The 20770-nt window shown below is 42.1% G+C and overlaps 1 protein-coding gene across 2 annotated transcripts in view; it reads left to right on the top strand.

The window, feature by feature from the left end:
• The first annotated feature begins 49 nt into the window (after nt 1-49).
• LOC118253587 (cohesin subunit SA-2-like) overlaps nt 50-20770 on the top strand; it is a 63002-nt gene continuing 42281 nt past the window's right edge. For both annotated transcript variants that reach the window (XM_035558095.2, XM_035558096.2), the window contains exons 1-11: nt 50-160; nt 428-583; nt 5376-5460; nt 6066-6212; nt 7646-7742; nt 8900-8976; nt 13668-13739; nt 17333-17537; nt 18603-18754; nt 19921-19994; nt 20408-20531. In XM_035558095.2, the coding sequence (XP_035413988.1) occupies nt 540-583; nt 5376-5460; nt 6066-6212; nt 7646-7742; nt 8900-8976; nt 13668-13739; nt 17333-17537; nt 18603-18754; nt 19921-19994; nt 20408-20531 (1077 nt within the window). In that variant the 5' untranslated portion in view covers nt 50-160; nt 428-539. The remainder of the gene's footprint in view (nt 161-427; nt 584-5375; nt 5461-6065; nt 6213-7645; nt 7743-8899; nt 8977-13667; nt 13740-17332; nt 17538-18602; nt 18755-19920; nt 19995-20407; nt 20532-20770) is intronic.

Below are 20770 nucleotides of genomic sequence, written 5' to 3'. Positions count from 1 at the left end.
GCCCCCTGGCGGCAGCGATCCCCGCCGCTGATAGGCCGGGGGGAGGCCGTGATTGACGGCGGGCGGGAGCGGAGAGCCGGCAGCGCGAGCGCGCGATCGACCGTTGGAGTGCGCGTTCCCGTGCCCGTGCTCCTCCCCCCCCACATCCCCTCACAGGCAGGTGAGCGGGGCGGCGCGCGTCCCCGGAGCCTTCCTCCTCCTCCTCCTCCTCCTCCTCCTCCTCCTCCTCCTCCTCCGTCCCCTCAGAGCCGCCAGGGCCGCGCCCGCCGCCCTCGGAAGGGCCCTGAGGGAGGGGGGGGTCCGGGCAGCTTCCCCCCCGCCCCCCCCTCCCCCGCTTCCCTGACGGAATTAATTTCCCCCGGCCGGCCGTGAGGGGCTTTAAGGAGCGGCTCCGTAATTATCTCGCCCTCTTCTCTTCTCCTGACAGCCCGCTCGGCCCACCGCCGTGTGACGCGGGTTTCGGAGCCTCGCCGCGGTGAAGTTTCCTCAGGAGCCCCCCCTCAGCTTGCTGCCAGCGCTGCCGAAATAATGTAGTGGAAATGATAGCCGAGCCCAACGCAGCCAGCAGCCTTCCCAGCCAAAAGTAAGACCTGGCGCTGCTTATATATATATATATATATATATTCATTTATTTATTTATTTTGGGGTAAATTTGGACGCTGTGCCTTAAATCTGTGTCCTGCAGATAAGTGGGGGAATGAACGTGTCAAATAGGGTGGGAGGGAAGATAAAGGAGATTGGCTGTGTCTTGTTACCAACGTCTGCATTTCGTTTCCTTTCCCTTTCGTGTATTGTTTAGCATCTTCTAAATGTTGCTTTATGCTGATGTGCAGGGAGGTTGGCCTTACAAGCTTCTCTGTGCCCTGTTCGCTACTGTGCAAGTGAATCTGGTTTGAATAAAAATGGGCAGATTTGTAGTCTTAGTGGGTGTGTTCACTCCAGTGACAGATTTAAGGTGCTGAGAGGGAAAAGTACCAAGTTATCTGTAGTCTACCTGTTGGCATTGCATATTCCTTGTTGCCTTAGAGCAGGGGGGGAGGATGTGCTTCTCCAGAGCTGCTTTCATCAGGGGTATGTCAAGTCGTCCCCCTTCAGAGGCTGTGTTTTCAGTCATCAGTTGAGGCGATCTATAAACCAAATGTATTCATACTGTTTACAGAATGGGATATGTAAGGAGAAAGAGCAGATACAAATAAATAGTTAAGTTACTAAATTTGAGCATATTTTGTGTAGTTTCGAAGAGTGAAACTTCTTAGATATCTAGTCTTGCCAGCTTTGAGCTCATTGTAGCCTGGTCTTTCCTCATCTTGTCACCTTCAAGCAAGTGTGCACGAGGTCTTTTGCTTTGTCAAGCTCTAAGAGGTGCTTTCCTTGTAGGCCATGATGACAATCAGTGTAGCTTGCCAAATATCCTTTCCCAAATGTTTCATCTGAAGAAAACCTTTTAGTTTCAGACGTGACAGGTAGGTGCCTGGCAGTTGTTTAGCTGAGCTTCTTATTGTTTGGTGATTTTTGTTGCTTCTAAAAGGTGAAGCAGTTGCACTGGAATTTGTGATTTAGAAAATCTACAGGTGGGATTAATCCAGTAATGTAGATTAATTATTCCTTTTAGACAGATAAAAGAATAAACTATGCTGGTGTGGAAGAGGTAGCTTTCTTTTTATGAGTGAGTCTCTTAAGTCTGCTCCAAATATTTATTAAAATGAGAAAACTGAACTCAAAAATTTTCATGATAGCATTGTGTGAGGACTAGAAGAAGGGCTTTGCTTCCTTCCTGCTTCAAGTTTGTTTTTTTTTTAACCTCATCAGTAACACTTCCAGTGCTAGTGAAAGGACTGTATTGTGGCAGGAATGTAAGGTAAAAATGTGCCTGCGAGCCATATGTCGCAGGGTTTAAAGGTCAAAATTATGATGAGATAGGAATGGAATTCCACCCCCTGTGCTTTCTTACCGTTTGCTGCTGGAAACGAAGTAAATGGCTGGCAACTGTTCCTTACAGTGCACAAGGCAGTGAGTTTAGGTATGCCAAAACACTTGGTGTGGTGTTGACAAAAAAAAAACAAAAGAAAAGCTTGTGATTATGTCAAAATTTGTCAAACCTACTGTTGTACTCAAGTAGTTGAAAAGATGTTAAATGGAGTTACGCATGAGGATCACTGCAGTAGTGTTCACATCGTCCTTAGGATTAAACAGACTAGTTCCTATTTTGCTCAAGAAGACAAGAGGATGTCTTAATTCTTTTTATAGCTTCTTCAACAGAACTCTAGTTGTGCAGATAAAAACGCAAGGGAAATACCTAAGCGGCTTCATACGGTTCAGTTTGTAGACTCTGGTCTAGTTCCTGCAAACCTTTACCTGCCTTATGAATAGCATCACTATCAGGAAATACCAGTATTAAAAGGAAGGAAAGCAACGTGAGTACTGAGAGTATCTAGCTTTTAAAAATCTGTACCAAAACTAAACAGAACACTTCCAGGTACAGGGATTAGTGCAACTCTGTATATAAAGAAAGTAAATAAGAGCAAACAAGATCTAATGGCTTCTTAAGGAATGCAAAACAAACCTAAAGATTCAGGGAAATAGAGAATACATTAAGTGTAGGAAAACATATCAGTCCAGAAGTTCATAGGTAAGTTCGTACTAAAGTGAAGATGCCTTTTTTCCAAAGCAGGCTCTTGAGAGTGTTTTTTTTTTTTTAACCGTGCAGTTTTATTTTTCATAGGTTTATGATGAGAAATCTTTTTGAATAATTTTTAAAGCAAGCAGATGCCTAAACCTGCTTAAATACATTGTCATTGCAGTCCTTGGTGTAGGATGTCTTTTGTAACACAGTGCTTCCTGTGGCATTGCTACGTGCTGTGGTGCAAGCCAAAATGATTTGGAAACTAAATGGTGTTTTAGTATATGCTTAGTGCTGAGTTACCTTTGGTGGGTGTTCAACAGAGGTGCTTAGCATATGCGTGAAAGTTAGTCTAACTGCTCTAGTCACAGAGGTATCGTTTTACACGGAACTGTTAGCCCAGCAGGAGGAAGCTGTAGGTCAGCTGTCTTCTCATTACTGCTCGTTTTGCTGAGCTTCAGGAAGCAGGCTGTTACGTATACCAGGCATTCACTCATTCACCTACTTTGTTAATACCTTTTGCTACAGGCAGGTTTTGCCTGGCATAAAGTAGCACAGGGTCAGTATCAGTGGACCATTGCTTGAAAGTGTTTTTGACATCCGGGATCTTCTTGGGAAAGAGCTGTGTGAGTTAAAGCTTTAGCGAGGTATATTGTAGACAGGGATGTTAAATGCAGTACGTGTTCAGGCAAGTACTTGACTAAATTGTCCTGGTGTGTTTTCTTTTTTTTGTACTGAGTGGTGTTTTTTTCTTTCTTCATTATTTAAATATTGTAATTCAGCTTAGACTCAATTATAGTTTCTGTAATCAAATGAAATGCATTTGTTTTCATCATGGCATGTAGTAAGTTGCTAAATAGTACACAGAGATAATTCGGGAAAATTGCTTGAGAGTATGTTGAGCATTGTGTGGAGGTATACTGCATAAACAGGTAACACATACTGAAATGCTGGCTGGCATCTGAGTTGTTCTAGTGAAACAGCACAAGTAAGAACATGTCAGTCCAGCTCTATAACGTTGCATTCTGCTTTAAAATCACAAGTGAAAGCATTTAATCGCATAGGAGAAGCAGCTCCCTGACAAATAGGTTTGGGTCCTTTTAATTTGTCGTCTGTACAAGGAATCTGAGAAGGGCTAACTGGCTTCAGAAGAGCTCTATATATTGCTGTCTCTCGCTGCTTGTTCTTTTGAACTAGGAAGTTTTTTGGTAGCACTTGAGATACTTAATCTCTGTGGTGCACAATTACAAATCAAAGGAAACATTCTGAAAACTGCCAAGTGTTGCTTTTAGCATGCAGACTTGGTTGTGAAGCACAGTTCTTCCCTCTTTCAACACACGCAGAAGTCCAGACAACTGATGTAAGGGTTGGTTTAGCCTGATTTTTCTTGGCTTCCATCTGTCACCACTGTGGCACTTTTTGAACTTTTCTATGATGAGAAGTTCATTGAATTTAACTTCAATGGGATTTTTCTCTGTAGGGGAGTTAATCATTTGCATCGTTTTATTTAGAAATTTGATATATCTTTATGGAATCTATAGGGCAGCATGGGAATCTTTGGAAGCCTAATTCTACATCGCTTACGGTGTAGTGCTCCAATAAATTCAAAACCAGAGATGTGTTTAAATAAAAACTTCTCACTAACGAAATAACATCAGGACCTAGGCTGTGCAGCTGATGGTACGCAGCCTCAGGATCTGCTTTGCAGAGGCACTGTCTGACTGAAGCTGTCTTGGGAAGATGAATAGTGTTTATCTGGCATTGATAAAGCCCTCTGGACTCGATCTGGCTCTGCATCCGTAGCACGGTTAATGCTCCATCTGGGTTAGTCAACACTGGATACCGGAGAGTTGACTGTATCTGACAGCGTAATACTGTTCTCTGCAAAGTGCTCGCTCGTGTTAGTATGCTCTCTTGTTGCAGCACTATCATGAAAAATAAAGTAACTGTACAGTCTCATGTTTACTTTCTTTTTGTGCCTTCCTATAGTACAAGTCAACTGGCTTCATGTCCTGGCCACCGTAGTTTTAGAGGAGGCCATAGCAGCCAGCCACAGTCTTGGACCTGCTGCACAAGTGGGATCTAGCTTGTCTGCCCAGACATGAGCTCTGGCAAAGCATGTTGTTAGCATTGGGAATGCTGAAAAATGGCATGATTTCATTGCAGATAAATGTATGGCTTCAGATCCCCCAAAAGGTGCATCTTTCTTTATAGCATTGTTCCTCCATCATATTAGCAATGAATACGAATATATACTTGCAAATGAAAAGAACTTTCTTACGTGTCTTTTTCCTTCAGCATGTTTTACGGAACAAGTAAAACAGTTTCTTCCTCTCATTTTAAATTGTAGAGCCATCAAATATTTTCTTATTTTCTGTAGAGGACCCAAAACATGATATATACTTGTTACTGACTGACGGTGCAAAGCTCTAACAGGCTGCTTTAAGTCAACATCAGCTTTCTGTTTCATCTACTTGCTTTCTGCTTCCTTGATGGTTTTGATAGTTTCGCTAGTTCTCTAATTATCTATATATCAATTAGGAACAGAAATAATGTGAAGAAGGCCCTGAACTTCTGTTGTACTTTTAACGTTTTTTTTGTTTATTTTAGCAACAAAAGGGCATAACTTCCAAACCATTCTATATTCTTAGTAACATTAAAATGCATATGTATACTCTTACTTTCTTCTGCTGTTTATACCAAGTATGTGGTTCTTTGTTCTCACGGCTGTTTCAACATGTTTGTTATGCTTTAGAGAGAATGCTGTCCGTGATGAGACTGTGCCTGAGTCTGCTGTGCAGAACAGCAGAAGTGTGAGAAATGGCAACCTAAAAACAACAGTAAGTTTGTTTTTTTTTTATTTATGGAATTTATTTTCTGTCTCATTCAATTGTTACAAAATGGAGTGTTTCTTGAAACAATTCAGTGCATCTAAACCCTAGTCAGTGGCTGCAGCTTGATCCCCAAATTCTGTTGGCATCAGAGCCTCAGTACTGGCTTTTGAACAGTCAGTTCATTTCAGCGTGTGCTCTTCTTTAGCTGTGCACTGTGTGCAGCTGATGATACTTTGCAGGTTGTGTGCTTACCCTCTGAGCAAAGAGGTGTAGAAGAGCTTTTGTGCTTGCCGTCTGCTCTTCAGAAATTACGGCTGCCACTGAAAAATGCCTTCTGGGCAGTACATAACTGTTCAGAAGCTTCTTTCCACTTATACCTTGCTATGTTTATGACTTGTTGAGGAAAAAATTTCAAACTGATAAATCCTTTCCTTCATACTCATGTTTGATAAGGCTTTGTCAGCCTCAGTGAGGCTTAAAAGTTAGCACCCTGGGGAAATCCTTACAGTGAGAGTAAAATAAACTTGTTATTAGGGAATAGTTCATTTATCTGCGGATGGCTGTTAAGTATCTTCTTTCCTCATATTCTTTCTTTGCTTGACTCATTTCAGAGAGAGAAACGGAAGGTCCGAGAACAGAGTGAAAACATAAGGAGAAATTCTTCCAGTAGCAGAAGAGTGAGACGGCTGCAGAATGGAGCAGTGGTTGAGGCAGTTACATTGTTTGAAGTGGTTATCATGGGGAAGCGGGCCATGCAGGTATTTCCAGCTCTGAATTCTGAGAGGAGTTGGTGGAGGGCCGATGGATAAACAACAATCACTTCAGTTATTTGTACTCTGGAGCATTGAAATTGTGTTCTGTTTTTGGCATAGGTGTGAAGAAACGTGTTTGGAAAACTGCTATGAGCATGGTTCTTGAAAAGAATGCGTCTTCATTAAATTAGTGAAAACGTAGCTGTAAGATAATTAAAAAGAGGAAGGAAAGGCATACCTAAAGCAGTCTTGCTAAAGCAATGTCTGAACACGTGAAAAGCCAATTATTTTAAAAAATATAGAAAGGGTTCATCAGTAGGAAATTGTGGTTGTTCAGGATTCTAAAAATCAAGCCACTTTTTTTTTTTTTCCTGGGAGCCTGCCTTTAGGCAGTTTTCTTTTAACCCTGTTGCAATGGGTTTGATGGCATGTTGCATAATCAGCTTTTCTGTACATGTTTACTTAGCAACTTTCTTCAGTGTGAGGAAGTCCACAAGTGTATCTATATATTATGTTTGTAAATGTGTATGAAAGATTAAAACCTGGAGCTTCAAATATTTTAATCCAGGGTTATACATATGCCTCCAGTATGTAGTGTCTGTAAGTAAACTGCATGTGTGCACATGTGAAAAACATATTCATATTTTGGAGGCGAGACCCTACTTTTTCCAAGATCTGTGGCTGGGCTTTTGCTGTGCGACAGCTGTGTTAGCTTCAGTAGAGCTCCCTGAAGAGCCCAGCTTCTGCTGTGCGAAACATGTTGAGAAGGGCTTGACAAGGCAGCAGCTTGAGTGCAGGCTGCTGCTGCTGGAATTCATCAGACCTGTGTGGCAGTACAGGTGGGCTGAAGGCTGGATGAGTTGTCCCAGCAGGCCTAGTGTCATGTACAGGCTGGAGGCTGGACTGCCCTAGAAATGAAATTTAAGGTTAGCTTTTAGGATAAGTATAATCTGTGAACTATTTCAGCCTTCTGCATAAGCCAGGTACTAGAGAAGAAAACAGAGAGAGACCATTGCTAGTGTTAATTATTAAACAATGCCAAAATTAAATGCTTTCTTTTCCTTTTTTTTTTTTGGTTAAGTGAATCTATTACCTCAGCGGTGGCAAGAAATCAGTAGAAGGACATTTTGGTTTTTGTGTATTAAATTTATCAATGCTGGGATTGTCTTCCCTGCTAACAGGGAGCAAAGCACCTGTGAATGGCAACATTGCCTAGAACAGAATTTGGGAATGAGCAGTTCAAGGCTTCATTTTGTCCCAGAAAGACTCTTTTATATGTTCTGTTAGAGATGGAATGTAACGGGATGGAGTTTATTCTCATTTTTATAATTTAAGGTAGACGGAAAAAAGAAGTTTGTGTGTGCATTATGGATGTCCTCAGTGAAGTGCAGCATGCTGTGTTCAGCTCTTGGCTAATGAGTTTGTATAATCTGTTCTAGTCTGTGGTAGATGACTGGGTTGAAGCTTATAAACAAGACAGGAATGTGGCGCTTCTAGATCTGATCAACTTCTTCATTCAGTGCTCAGGCTGTCAAGGTAATTCACCCTCTTAATATCCCTTTCTATTGCCTGTGGGGGGAGGGTAATCTGAAGTATGTTAGCTAGCTAAAAGCTTCAGGATGGCAAATAAGAGATTTAAGAAGACTATTCTGTTAGGTTGATACTTCTGAGTGTATTTAAGCAGCTAGAATGTACCTTTTACACTTTGGATTTTTTTCCAGGTCTTTGACTAATATGCCTTCTCCTCTGGAAAATGTTCTGGGGTCTTTGACTAACAGTGGGCTAAATTTTAGTGAATCTTTGAAGTCAGTGAATGGACATATTAAATAGAATCACAGAATATCCTGAGTTGGAAGGGACCCACAAGGATCATCAAGTCCAACTCCTGGCTCCAGAGAGGACCACCCAAAAATCAGACTCTCTCTCTGAGAGCATTGCCAAAACACTCCTTGAACTCCGGCAGGCTCGGTGCCATGACTGCTGCCCTGGGGAGCCTGTCCCAGTGCCCGACCACCCTCTGGGTGCAGAACCTTTCCCTAACCCCCAGCCTGACCCTTCCCTGTCCCAGCTCCATGCCGTTCCCTCGGGTCCTGTCGCTGTCCCCAGAGAGCAGAGCTCAGCGCCTGCCCCTCCGCTCCCCTCGTGAGGGAGCTGCAGGCTGCCATGAGGCCTCCCCTCGGCCTGCTCTGCTCTGCGCTGGACAAACCAAGGGGCCTCAGCCACTCCTCCTATGTCTTCCCCTCCAGACCCTTCACCATCTTTGTAGCCCTCCTTTGGATGCTTTCTAGTGGTTCTATGTACTTATATTGTGCACCCAAACCTGTACATAGTACTTGAGGTGAGGCTGTGCCAGCGCAGAGCAAAGCAGGACATTCCCTTCCCCCATCTTGCTAGCAGTGCCGTGCGTGATGCACCCCACGATATCGTTGGCCTATTTGACTGTCAGGGCAAATAGCCAAATAGCCATGCAAGAAGACAGTAGGTTTCTTTAATGTGTATTTCAGTTCTGGTTCATCAGCATTTTCTCCTATAAATGTGTTTATATGTCTACCTATATATATGTTGCCTGCGTCAGTGTAAACAGAGAGAACAGCTCAAGTACCCCTCTCCTGGCATTTCTAAATTTAAAGTCCTTTTTGGGGTTGCTGTAATATGGTTCTCAATATTCCCCTTTTTAAAATTCACTTTTCTAGGCATGGTAACAGCAGAAATGTTTCAAAGTACACACAAGAATGATGTCATGCAAAAAATGACAGAGACCTTCGATGAGGTAGGTGCAGCTTTGACTTTGTGTGACTTTTTAATATAAATAATAGGCTTTACCTTAATAGTCAACCTGGACAAAGTTCCTGCTGCTTATCAGGAGCTGTATCCCATTTCCTTTCTTTAGAAAAATAATTCTGGCACAGGAGAAATTCAGAGTTGTAATGACCTATTTTAGCAGCACTAGAATATTTTTTTGTAAGTGACTTATTTTTGGAGTTAGGGCTGTCTCACTTAGCCTTCCTGAACCTGGCTTCATCGTAGGAGTTCTTCTGGTAGTGACTTTATAGAGGTACACGTAACCTGACGTTGCAGCAGGTAAACAGTTCCTCTGGTATTCAGGTGATAGGTCCTTTTAAATGCTATTGTAAATTACTGAAGAGCTGTGTTGAAGATAACTTTTATTTGGTATTTTTATTTAAATCTTCCTGTTTTGCTGACAATTTTTATAACCATATTGTCACATGAAAGAAGGAAAATGCGTTTGTGCTTTTAGATAATTGTCAAAACAATAGTGAATATCTCATTTCTCGAGGATTATTAAGAAAAAAGCACACCTTCACAACACTGTTTCCCTGTTTGACTGGTTCTTGGCTAATTATGCCAACATCAGATTTTCTGCAGCACTTTCACAGTTACTTCTGTGCTTTTTTTTCCCCTGAATTTGCCACCTCTGAATTGATTTGTCAAGCTACAGCCATCAGCCTTGCTTTAATTGAGCATCTCTCAAAGACCAGCTGCTGTAGAAATTCCCACAGAAGATGAATTTGCCAACATGGTTTTCCTCGTTTTAGAACTGTAATAGCACTTGGGCTAATTTTTGACAGAAATGATCCAATATGTGGCTGGCCATATGAATTAGTAATCTGGCACTTCTTTCCTAACTGAATTAACCCTGAATAGCACTCAAGATAGTGAAGGTCCTTCACTCTGGAAGGTACGCAGATCTGATTATTGTTATCATCACTGTGGATGTGTTACTGCTCTGTAGCATTTTCTCCTGTCCTGGTGGGTAAAAGGAAAGATTCCACAGTTGCCTTAGAAGCATGCATAAAAACAATGCAGCTTAGCTTTTGAGGCAGTATTTTAATATGCTACTCTAGTGAAGCATTTTACTCATGGAAAATACGAAATGGTAATCCCTGTGTTAGATGCTCTGTCTCTCTCTATTCTTGTTCTTCATTTCTAAACCTGATGAGTTCTGAAATTCTCTTAATCTGCCTTTAAGTTGACTGACTGTAAAATAAATTCCAAAAATAATTTATACAGAATGAAGCATTTCTAAAGACAGTGTCTGACAGCTTGTTTGGTTTACTTTTGATATAACTGTCAAATTAATATAGAAAAAAATATGTCTGAAGCAACCATTTTTATGCTAATCACATTTCAGGTGATTGAAATAATGCTCGATTTAACAGATTTCTTTTAAAGCAGAGCTATCATAAGAGCAAGAGGAGAGTAGAGTGTTATTTTAAAATTAGTTGTTTCCTCCTTGTGGTTTCATTTCTTTTCTCATGCAGTTCTCTCATCTTTTTAATAAATAAGATGGAAAAGTGATTTAGGGAATAAGTTTTGAGAAGTAGTGCCATGGAGGTCTACTGAGATTTCAAACATTTTTTGAAAACAAACAATAATAATGGTGTAAGTAGTAATGGGAGTGAAGAGTATTACCAGCTAACTGCTTGATTACTTCTTCTCTTTTGATTTGTATTGGTTGTTTCTAGCATTCAGAGGGCAGGAAAATTAGACATTGCAATTAATTGCAACACTATATCTGTGTATCCATGCTTCCTTCCAAAATTCTCACTAATGTTAGTGGAGTTGAACCTGGCAAGAAATGTGAAGGGCAAGAAGAAAAGATTCTACAAGTATATCGACAGTAAAAGGAAGACTAAGGAAAATACGGCTGCACTGCTGAATGGAGCTGCAGCTCCAGTGACAAAGGACACAGAAGAGCCTGAGGTACTCAATGGCATCTCTGCCTCGGTCTTTACTGTTAAAACTGGCTTTAAGGAGTACCAGGTCCCTGAGACCAGAGGGAAATTCTGGAGCAAAGCCTTGCTCTCAGTGGAGGATCAGGTTAGGGAACACTTAAACAGGCTGAACATCCATAAGGCCATGGGCCCTGATGGGATGCATTTGCAAGTGCTGAGGGAGCTGGCTGATGTCACTGCAAGGTCACTTTCAATTATCTCTGAAAGGTTATGGGGACTGAGAGAGAGTCACGAAGACTGGAAAAAAGCAGACATCATTCCTACCTTCAGGAAGGAGGATTGGGGAACTACAGGCTGGTCAGCTTCACCTCAGTTCCTGGGAAAGTGATGAAACAACTGATTCTGGATGTCATTTCCAAACACATGAAGGACAAGAAGATGATCAGGACTAGTCAGCATGGATTTACAAAGGGGAAATTGTGCTTAACTGACCTGATAGCCTTCTATAATGAAGTGACTAGCTTGGAGGGTGAGGAGGATGTTGTTTATCTTGACTTCAGTAAGACTTCTAACACTGTCTCCAGTAACATCCTCAGACAAGCTGCTGAAGTATGAGTTAGGTAAATGGATAGTGAGATGGATTGAAACCTGGCTGATTAACCAGGTCCACAGGGTTGTGATCAGTGGCACAAAGTCCAGTTGGAGGCCAGTCAGTAGTGGTGTATACTGATATTTGGGCCTATACTTTTAAAAGTCTTTATTAGAAACCTGGACAATGGGGCAGAGTGTACTTTTTAGCGAGTTTGAAGGTGATGCAAGACTGGGAGGAGTGACTGATGGACCAGGTGATTGTGCTGCTGTCCAGAGGTGCATGAACGAGTGGAGAGAGAGCAGATCTGCAAAGGACTTGGTGGTGCTGTTGGATGAAGAGTTTGATGTGGTGAGGCCCTGGCTCAGGTTGCCCAGAGAAGCTGTGGATGCCCCATCCCTGGAGGTGTTCAAGGCCAGGCTGGATGGGGCTTTGGGCAACCTGGTCTGGTGGGAGGTGTCCCTGCCCATGGCAGGGGGGCTGGAGTTCGGTGATCTTTGAGGTCCCTTACAAGCCAGATCATTCTATGAGTCTATGAACAGGCTGGAGAACTGGGCAGGAGAACCTCACAGAGTTCTATACCAGGAAATCCCATGCATCTGGGGAGGAAAAAAAACCCATGTACCATTACATGCCTACCAGCAGGCTGGAAGGCAGCTCTGTAGCGTAGGATCTTTGTGTCCTTGAGCATCAAGATGAGCATGAGCCAGCAAGATGCCCTTGCAGCAAAGAAGGCTAACAACTTCCTGCAGTAGGCAGAGCAGTGACAGCAAGTGGAGGGAGGTGATCCTTCCTCTCCGCTTATACTGGTGAGACACATCTGGAGTGCTGAGTCTGCGTCTGGGCTCTCCAGTATAAGTAAAGTACAAATTTACTGGATTGAGTGCAATGAAGGCCCACAAAGATGGTTAATGATTTTTTGTATGAGGAGAGGCTGAGAGGGGTGAGACTGTTCAATCTGGAAAGAAGAAGGCTCAGAGGGATCTTTATCTGTGTGTAAAAGCCTCTGAAGGGGTGAGGAAGAGGAATCTAGACTCTGGTGCCCAGTGAGACAGTGGGCACAAAAGGCAAGGCAAGACAAGACCTGGTAATGAGCTCAAATTGAAACATGTGAAACTTCATCTGAACATTTTTACTCTGAGGGGGGTCTAACAGTGGAACAGGCTGGCCAGAGAGGATGCAGGGTGTCCATCAGTGGAGATATTCAGAGCCTGACTGCTCCTGGCACTGGGCAGCCTGCTCTAGCTGACCCTGCTTGAGCAGGTGGGGTTGGATTAGATGATCTCAAATGGTCCCTTTGAAACTCAGTGCTTCTGTGATTCTGTGAAAACTTGTACAGGCCTTGGAAGGAGATGGCTTTAATATAGTCATTCAGAGGCATTTTTTCTTTGTGGGCTGCAGTGTTCCTCATTGGAGAGGCAGACCTGTCTTTAGGACCACTGATTCTTATTTTCCCTTCTTTCTTAATCAGTTCTGTTTTTCTCTGCTGCTTTTCTTCCTGTATGCATTGTTTTATTTCTTGCAGCAGTTGTTTATTCTTTTGTAGGCTTCCTTTCCTCTCCCACTTCATTGCTGGAAAGTTTAGCAATGGAAGAGATAAGCTTTATTTGTAACTGTACAGCCAGATGGGGATAGAAATACTTGTTGTGCTTCACTGAGTCTAATAAAAACTGCACATTTCCTGCCTTTTGTTTTGGAATAATTGTAGATTTGAGAAGCATCTCTGACACTCATTCTGAAAACATTCCTCTATAATTTCAAAAGCTCAGAATGTTTTATTTTAGAGGTTAGCTGTTTAACAGTATGTAGTTACTAAGTGTTGGAAAGGGAGATGTACTTAGACTTGCTGGAAAGGCATATGTCAGAATTAACTTTGAGGATTACATTTTGTATATGTTTGCTTATAAGTTTTAAAAACAAGGCTTTTACTTGTAGCGAGAGAACTTGATTTTTATATAAAAATGCGTTTTTCTTCTGTCAGTGCTCATAACTGAAGAATAATGAGAAGGGATTACATCTTAAGGCATTGGATTGTGTGAACCATTTATAATACAAATTGTCCGAAGTTTTAATAGCTTTTTAAATATGATGCATGGATTGTGCTGTTTTTATCTTTTTCAATTAACTGTGCAATGTCATTGAAAAGCCTTTAAATTTTTTTCTCCTGCATTACAGGAATCTGGGTTGCAATACAAGAAATTCATGGCCTTTCCTTGGATCCTGACAGTTACTTGGCCAGTGGACATGGTATGGCTCTTTTGTAGTTCTTCAGTTGTAGCATGGCTTTTTCTATAGCTTTCTCTAGGGTAGACGAATACATCAGAAGTAGTCAGCTTAAACTGCGTGTTAGTGAACAGAGATAGTTATACACTTCAGAAGTCTACTTCATCTGGTCTGTTTTAGACCTCTGGATTGGAATGAACCCATGCACACTTTGGAGTTGCCCATTCCTTGCTATTCGTTTTAAAGGGAGGTGAGGAGAACCTGCTAATTTGGATAAGATGAACCACTGTGTCCTGGTTTTGGTTGTGATGGAGTTAATTTTCTTCCTAATAGCTGGTATGCTGCTGTGTTTTGGATTTAGCATGAGAATAATGCTGATAACACACTGATGTGTAAGCTGAGCAGTGCTTACACAGAGCCAAGGACTTTTCAGTTTCTCGTGCTGCCCTGCCAGTGAGGAGGCTGGGCTGCACCAGGAGCTGGGAGCGGACACAGCCAGGACAGCTGGCCCAAACTGCCCAAAGGGGTGTCCTTCTATGCCGTATGATGTCTTGTTCAGCAGTAAAACTAGGGGAGTTGGCTGGGGGGCTGCCATTTCTCAGGGACTGGCTGGGCATTGGTCGGCTGGTGGTGAGCAATTGCCTTGTGCATCACTTGTTTTGTTTATTTTTTTGTTGTTACTATGTGTATTTTTTTTTCCTTCATTTTATTTCCTTCTTATTAAACTTCTCTCTTAACCCATGAGTTCTTGCACTTTTCAGTTTTCTCCCCTGTCCCGCTGGGGGGTGGGCAAATGTCTGTGTGGCATTTTGCTGTCTGCCAGGTTAAACCACAACACGCTCCTGTAGTGTTTTAAACAGCCTGGTGTATGTCAAGCTGCACTGGTACTCCAGAACATTCCCCAACCCTTCCAGCAACCTCTATGCATGCACACAAGAGTTTTTGGCAGACAGTTTTGTTCAGAAGCTTGTTTCATAAATGATTATGTTTACAAGAGAATGTTTTTAATTGGAAGAATATTTTAGAAACAGCTTTTTCTGTAGTGCCTCTTGCCATACGTTGCTTGCAGCATTGTGGAGATTTCATTTTGTCTCCTTGCTAGCCCTTCACTCTGACTTTCCTCTCTTTCCTTAGATTCCAAATTTCCTAACGTGCCTTGGGTTGCAGGCATCCTTGAGATCTGCCTGTGTTTGTTTTTCAAGAAAGCAATGGGTTCGGTGCTCTGGAAATGAAGTTACAAGAGAAAAGCATCAAGTGCACTTTAGATGTACTTGGGCTTGTTCTGGGTGTGAAGCTGCCTGTTGGAATACATCTCAGAAGGTGTTTGGCTGACTAGGGAAGGACTAGCTGAGTCGTGGGTTTCCTTCAGGATGAAGTTTTCCATGAGTGAAATTCTGGAATTCCCTGGCTCCGTTCACACCTGGAAACTATCAGGATGCAAATCAATATTCAGAGCCATTCGTGGGATCTGTGAGATGCAAATGAAATAAATGTTCATGCTGTCTGAGACTGGCATCTACAACGTCTTACTACTGTGCTCCTCACATGAGGCTCACCATTTTGTGTGAGAAGTCGTGTGAAGTGCCATCTGTCTGCTTTCTTCTTGGCATTATTAAATGTAGTGTGAACAGTCTTGTGGCTTTATTATAACCTGCTCACTCACCCTAAGTGGGACAGGGGAGAGAATCGGAAGTGTAAAAATGAAAAAAATCATGGGTTGGGATAAATAGAGTTTAATAAGTAAAGCGAAAGCTGTGCAAGCAAAGATAAATAGGGAATTAATTCTTTACTTCCCAGCGGCAGATGTGTTTAGTCATTTCCAGGAAAGCAGGGCTGCGTCAAGTGTAGTGGTTTCGTGGGAGATGAATGCCATCAAGCTGAACATTCTGTGCCCCCCCCAGCTCCCATTTCTTCCCCCTAACTTTTATTGCTGAGCATGATGTTTTATAATATGGGACATCCCTTTGGTCCATTGGGGTCATCCCTTCTCAGCTGCTTGTGCACCCCCAGCCCCCTCACTGCCAGTGCAGCGTGAGAAGCTGAACCGTCCTTTACTTAGTGTAAACACTGCTCAGCAACAACTAAAACATTGGTGTGTTATTACCCCTGTTTGTATCTGTGGTGGTTTTACCCAGCTGGGCAGCCGAGCTCCACCACAACTGCTCTCTCGCTCCCCCCCTCAAAGGGAAAGGGGGAGAAAATATGACGAAAAGGGCTCGGGGCTTGAGATAAGGACAGGGAGATCACTCGACAATTATCGTCACGGGCAACGATTATTGTCACAGACAAACAGATTCAGTATAGGGAGATGAATTTCTTACCTTACAGTGAGAAACTAACATCGGGCTACAACCACCTTCCCCCCATCTTTTCCACATCTTCCCCCTTACTGGTGCAGGGGAATGGGGGCTGCAGTCAGTCCCTAATGCTTTGTCTCTGCCTCTCCTTCGTCTCCTGCTCCCACACGGCTCCGTACCATGGGGTCCATCCATCCCCCAGGAGCAAACTGCTCCAGCACGGGTCCCCCATGGGCAGCAGCTCCCCCCAGACCCCCTGCTCCTGCGTGGGCTCCTCTCCACAGGCTGCAGCTCCGGCCCGGGGCCTGCTCCTGCGGGGGCTCTCCATGGGCCGCAGCCTCCTCCAGGCCACATCCACCTGCTCCACCGGGGGCTCCTCCAGGGGCTGCAGCGTGGAGATCTGCTCCATGTGGGACCCATGGGCTGCAGGGGGACAGCCTGCTCCACCAGGGGCCTCTCCACAGGCCGCAGGGGAACTGCTGCTGCCTGCCTGGAGCACCTCCTGCTGCACTCACCTTGGGGGCTGCAGGGCTGGTTCTCACTCCTCTTCCCCAGCTGATGTTGCCCAGCAGTTTTTTCCCCTTCCTTAAATCTGCTCTCCCGGAGGCCCACCCAGTGTCGTCCCCTGGCTTGGCTCTGGCCAGCGGCAGGACCCTTTTGGAGCTGGCTCTGATCTGACATGGGGCAGCTGCAGGGCTCTGCTCACAGAGGCCACCCCTGCAGCCCCTCTGCTACCAAAACCTTGCCCGATAAACCCAATACATCCTCACAAATCCAAAACAGCTGCTATGGAGAAAATTAACTACCCCAGCCAAAACCAATACAACCACCTCAGGGAACTGATCCAATTGAAAATCAGTTTGGCAAAGTAACAGTTCTTTTTCAATCATATCATTTTCCTCCTGAATTTTACCATGCAGTTGCAGGAACAGGAAGGACAGAGTAGTGGGGAGGCACTGCTACCTGTGAGGAAGTAGAAGAGGCCAGGAGTGCTCTTGGTTTATGCCAGTGAAAGTCATTCATGGTACTGTGGCTTTATGTGTCCTTTCCCATGTGTTCACAGATGCCTCACATCTGCTGGTTTAAGATGTGAGCTATCATTACAGTGTAGCTCTCATGAGGCTTGTTTGTATCTGTGCTTGCCTGTACTGTAGTTGCATGTCCCTACTTCGGAATAATAACCATGAAAAAAGTTACAGGGGAGCTGAGATGAAGCTGACTGTCAGCAAAATTCTCTGGTGTTCAGTGGGAGACATGTATGTGGTGTGCACAAACAGAACTACTTAGTGTATTTTCTCTTGTCTCTTTTTACTTGTGCAGGACGGGGAGGACTACCCACTGATCAGAACAGGATCCTATTGGAAGAAGTTCAGGGCCAATTTCTGTGAATTCATTGCAGTGCTTGTCCAACAGTGCCAGTGCAGCATCCTGTATGATAGCTACCTGATGGATGCTATCATCTCGCTGCTTACGGGCTTAGCGGACTCCGTGATCAGAGCATTTAGACACACAAGCACTTTGGCAGGTAAAACAAGTCACAGAGTTGCTATAGACCATGGGTTTTTTTGACTTAAGTGCAAAATAAAACTTCAAAATTGAAAAGGTCTCTACTGGAGCAATTGTTCTCTTCTTATGCATTGACAGTGCTTTACTCCTAATGTATATTAATGTAATATAAATAATTTATTTCCATTTATATCTGGATGGAATTTGAATGTTTTCAATCTGATCTAGACTGATTTTTCTTTCTAAACACGTGTTCTTTAATGTCTGATGTGACTAACTTCAAAATTATGTTGTGATCTCTCTTTTTTTTTTTTTAATCAGTAACTGATTTTTCAGTCGGTTTTCTATTTTGTTAGTTTCCCTCCCTCTAATAATTAATGCGATGAGGTTGCATTACATGCATTGTGTGTGAAAGCTTCCTTTGGAGAGCTGTTGTTCTTGTGGTATCTATGCTAAAAAGAATACCGCTTGTAACACGTTTTTATTTGGTTCAGCATGGTGTTGTTAAAGCTACTTTTTAAATTTTGAAGTCACTAAGTACCCTTTCTGCCATACAAAGAACACACTAAACTATAATTTATTTTAAAGTACACTGTTTGCTTTGAAGCCTCAAAAAGCACTTGAAATCTATGTAAATAGATATCTAGTGATTCTTAGAGGAACATGAATTTTTTTGTCAATTTAAGTAAAATATTAAGGTTCCCAGCCTTTTTTGGGACTTCACTGTTTTTTTTTTCATTCTGAAATTTACATATTCCACAGCTTTAGATACTTTTGCAAACAAATCAAGATTACTTAATATAAGAGAGTTGTTCAGTAAATTACTTCTCTTACTAGTCAACAAATAAGCTCTTGCCAAAATCTATAAATCACTAGTAGTATCACTAAATTTTCCTTTCTGATCATCATCTGCCCATAAAACAAACACTGTAGTTTAAAAGAAATTACTGTAATCTAGTCACTTGTGTTGTGGATAATAAATTGTATTTGGCTAGCCGTATGCTTTTTGTGGTAATGTGGTGAATATATTTATGTTACATATCTCTGAGCTAAGCTAAATATGTTGGGTTTGTTTCCTTTTCAGCAATGAAACTTCTGACAGCAGTTGTAGGCGTACATCTGAACCTTGATGTCAACAAGCACAATGCTCAAAGATTATATGAGGTGGAGAAGAACAGAATAAGTGGCAAGAGGACCAATTACAGACTTGACCAGCTAGAGAAAAAAAGGAAAGAGGTTAGGCAGGTGTCTTGTATGGGAGATGAGTGAAGATTTAAAAAGAGGGATTGCTGACAGCTTGCTTTTGGGTTACTGCAGTTCTTTGAGGTTTATCTAATGCAAGCTGCAGAGCATTTGTGCCCACCCAGATTAAGTGGTACAAAAATGACTAAGGTAATAACTGACCTATATACTGTTAGCTTGCGATGTCTGTCCTACTAATTGCTTCATTAGCCCTTGATCTCTACACACATATAGATCAGCACACACGTGTAATGGCATTAATAGCTCTGGTGTTGTGGGAGAGTGGTTTATATGTTTATACAAATTAAAAGCCAAGATTTTAGCTTTTTAACTGGGTTTCAATGAGAGAAATGAATGAAAAAGGACACAGGATAGCTGTCATCTCTGTATAAGTAATGCATTGTAAAAATCATCATAACTTCAAGTATGACCTGTATCTTTGGTTTGGTTTCTGTCATTTCTTCTCTGCTCAGCTAGACAGCTCCTTATCACCTCCCAGAGACAGGACTCTAACTGTAAGATATAAATCTGGCTTTAGAACCATTTCCCTCTGTTCTGAGGTTTAGATACCCAAGAATATTTCTGTTACAGAAGCAGCCCCTTTTTCATAGGAAGTGTTAGGGTGAGACCTGAGTCTTTAGCATCATCAGAAATCTGATCTGACAGGAAGAACAGAGGAAATCTGTCTGTTGTTATCCTTTCTGATGCTTTGGATGAGAGAATGTTTACATAAAGTGTCATGTTCCCAAATTTTCAAAACTAGATTTCCTTGGCATGGTTAAAATACATGCTTGTTTTGTAAAAGGTGTGTTCTGAAAATTCCCTTGTCTGCCTTTCCTCCATCTTTGTTAAAGTGCATAAGAGGAGAATTTGGACCTGTGTGCTGTGTGTGGGTAGAGCAAGAGTCACCATATCAAAAATATTACGTGCTGTGCCTTGTTTTCCAGGTTTGTAGTTGGTACCTGCTAAATCTTTCATCAGTACGTAGCTACAAAAAGGCCAATTGCCAGCGTAGATACAGACCACTTATTTTGTGTTGGTACCATGTATAAACAATAGTGATTTAGACCACAGTAGTCTTGTAAATGCACTGATGCAAATTTATCGTGTGAAATGAACTGTGGGATCGCTGTAAACATTCAGTTCTCTTTCTATTTCAGTATGAGCAGAAGCTTCTGGATATACAGAACATGATGAATGCTATTTTCAAAGGGACGTTTCTAAGCCGTTATCGGTAAGAAGAAAATAGAGCTGTGAGGTGTATCTGCATTCCCAAGAGACTGTTGCTCAGATTGTCTCGATAGTGGGATAGAGTTAAATGTCATGTTGTCAAGAAAAATGTAGCATTTAAATTATTTTAAGGAATTCGGGATTAGAAAGGGACCTCTCAATTTTGTTTCTGAAGTTTTACCTGCAGTACATTTGTTATTGAGAAGATATCCAGAATTTCAAAATAATTATTGTATGAGACATTTGTAGCTAAATGGATTAACTGTTGATTGAAGACTTAGAACGTTAATGTATAAATATTGGAAATATTTTGATTGTACATACTTCAGCAATTCCAGGGGAAAATATTGCAAATAATATAATTAATGTATGTTAGGCATGTTAATGTATTAATATTACAATTTTATAATTTCACAGTGATGTGATCCCTGAGATCCGAGCTACGTGCATGGAAGAAATTGGCAGCTTGATTAACACATACCCAGATACATATTTAAATGATAGCTACTTAAAATACATTGGGTGGATGCTGTATGATAAGGTAACGTTTTTAGTTTTTCTTACTTCCTTATGGGGGCAATAGATAGGAAGATTTTTTTTTTTTAAATTTGGAAGAATCGTAAAGTTTAAGTTCCTAGGACTAGATATTAAAACTGTGATGGTACAAAAAAATCTTCTCTTTTCCCTATTCCAGGTTTTATTTTTAAAGCCATTGTGTCATTAGATGACAACAAACATTTTTTCTAGTTCAGTAGCAGTCTGAGTGTTCTTGTTTCACCA

The sequence above is a fragment of the Cygnus atratus genome, chromosome 1, assembly GCF_013377495.2.
Source record: "Cygnus atratus isolate AKBS03 ecotype Queensland, Australia chromosome 1, CAtr_DNAZoo_HiC_assembly, whole genome shotgun sequence".
NCBI classification, from domain to species: domain Eukaryota; kingdom Metazoa; phylum Chordata; class Aves; order Anseriformes; family Anatidae; genus Cygnus; species Cygnus atratus.
The sequence above is the reverse complement of the archived record's forward strand: the minus strand, read 5'-3'. Positions and strand labels throughout refer to the sequence as shown.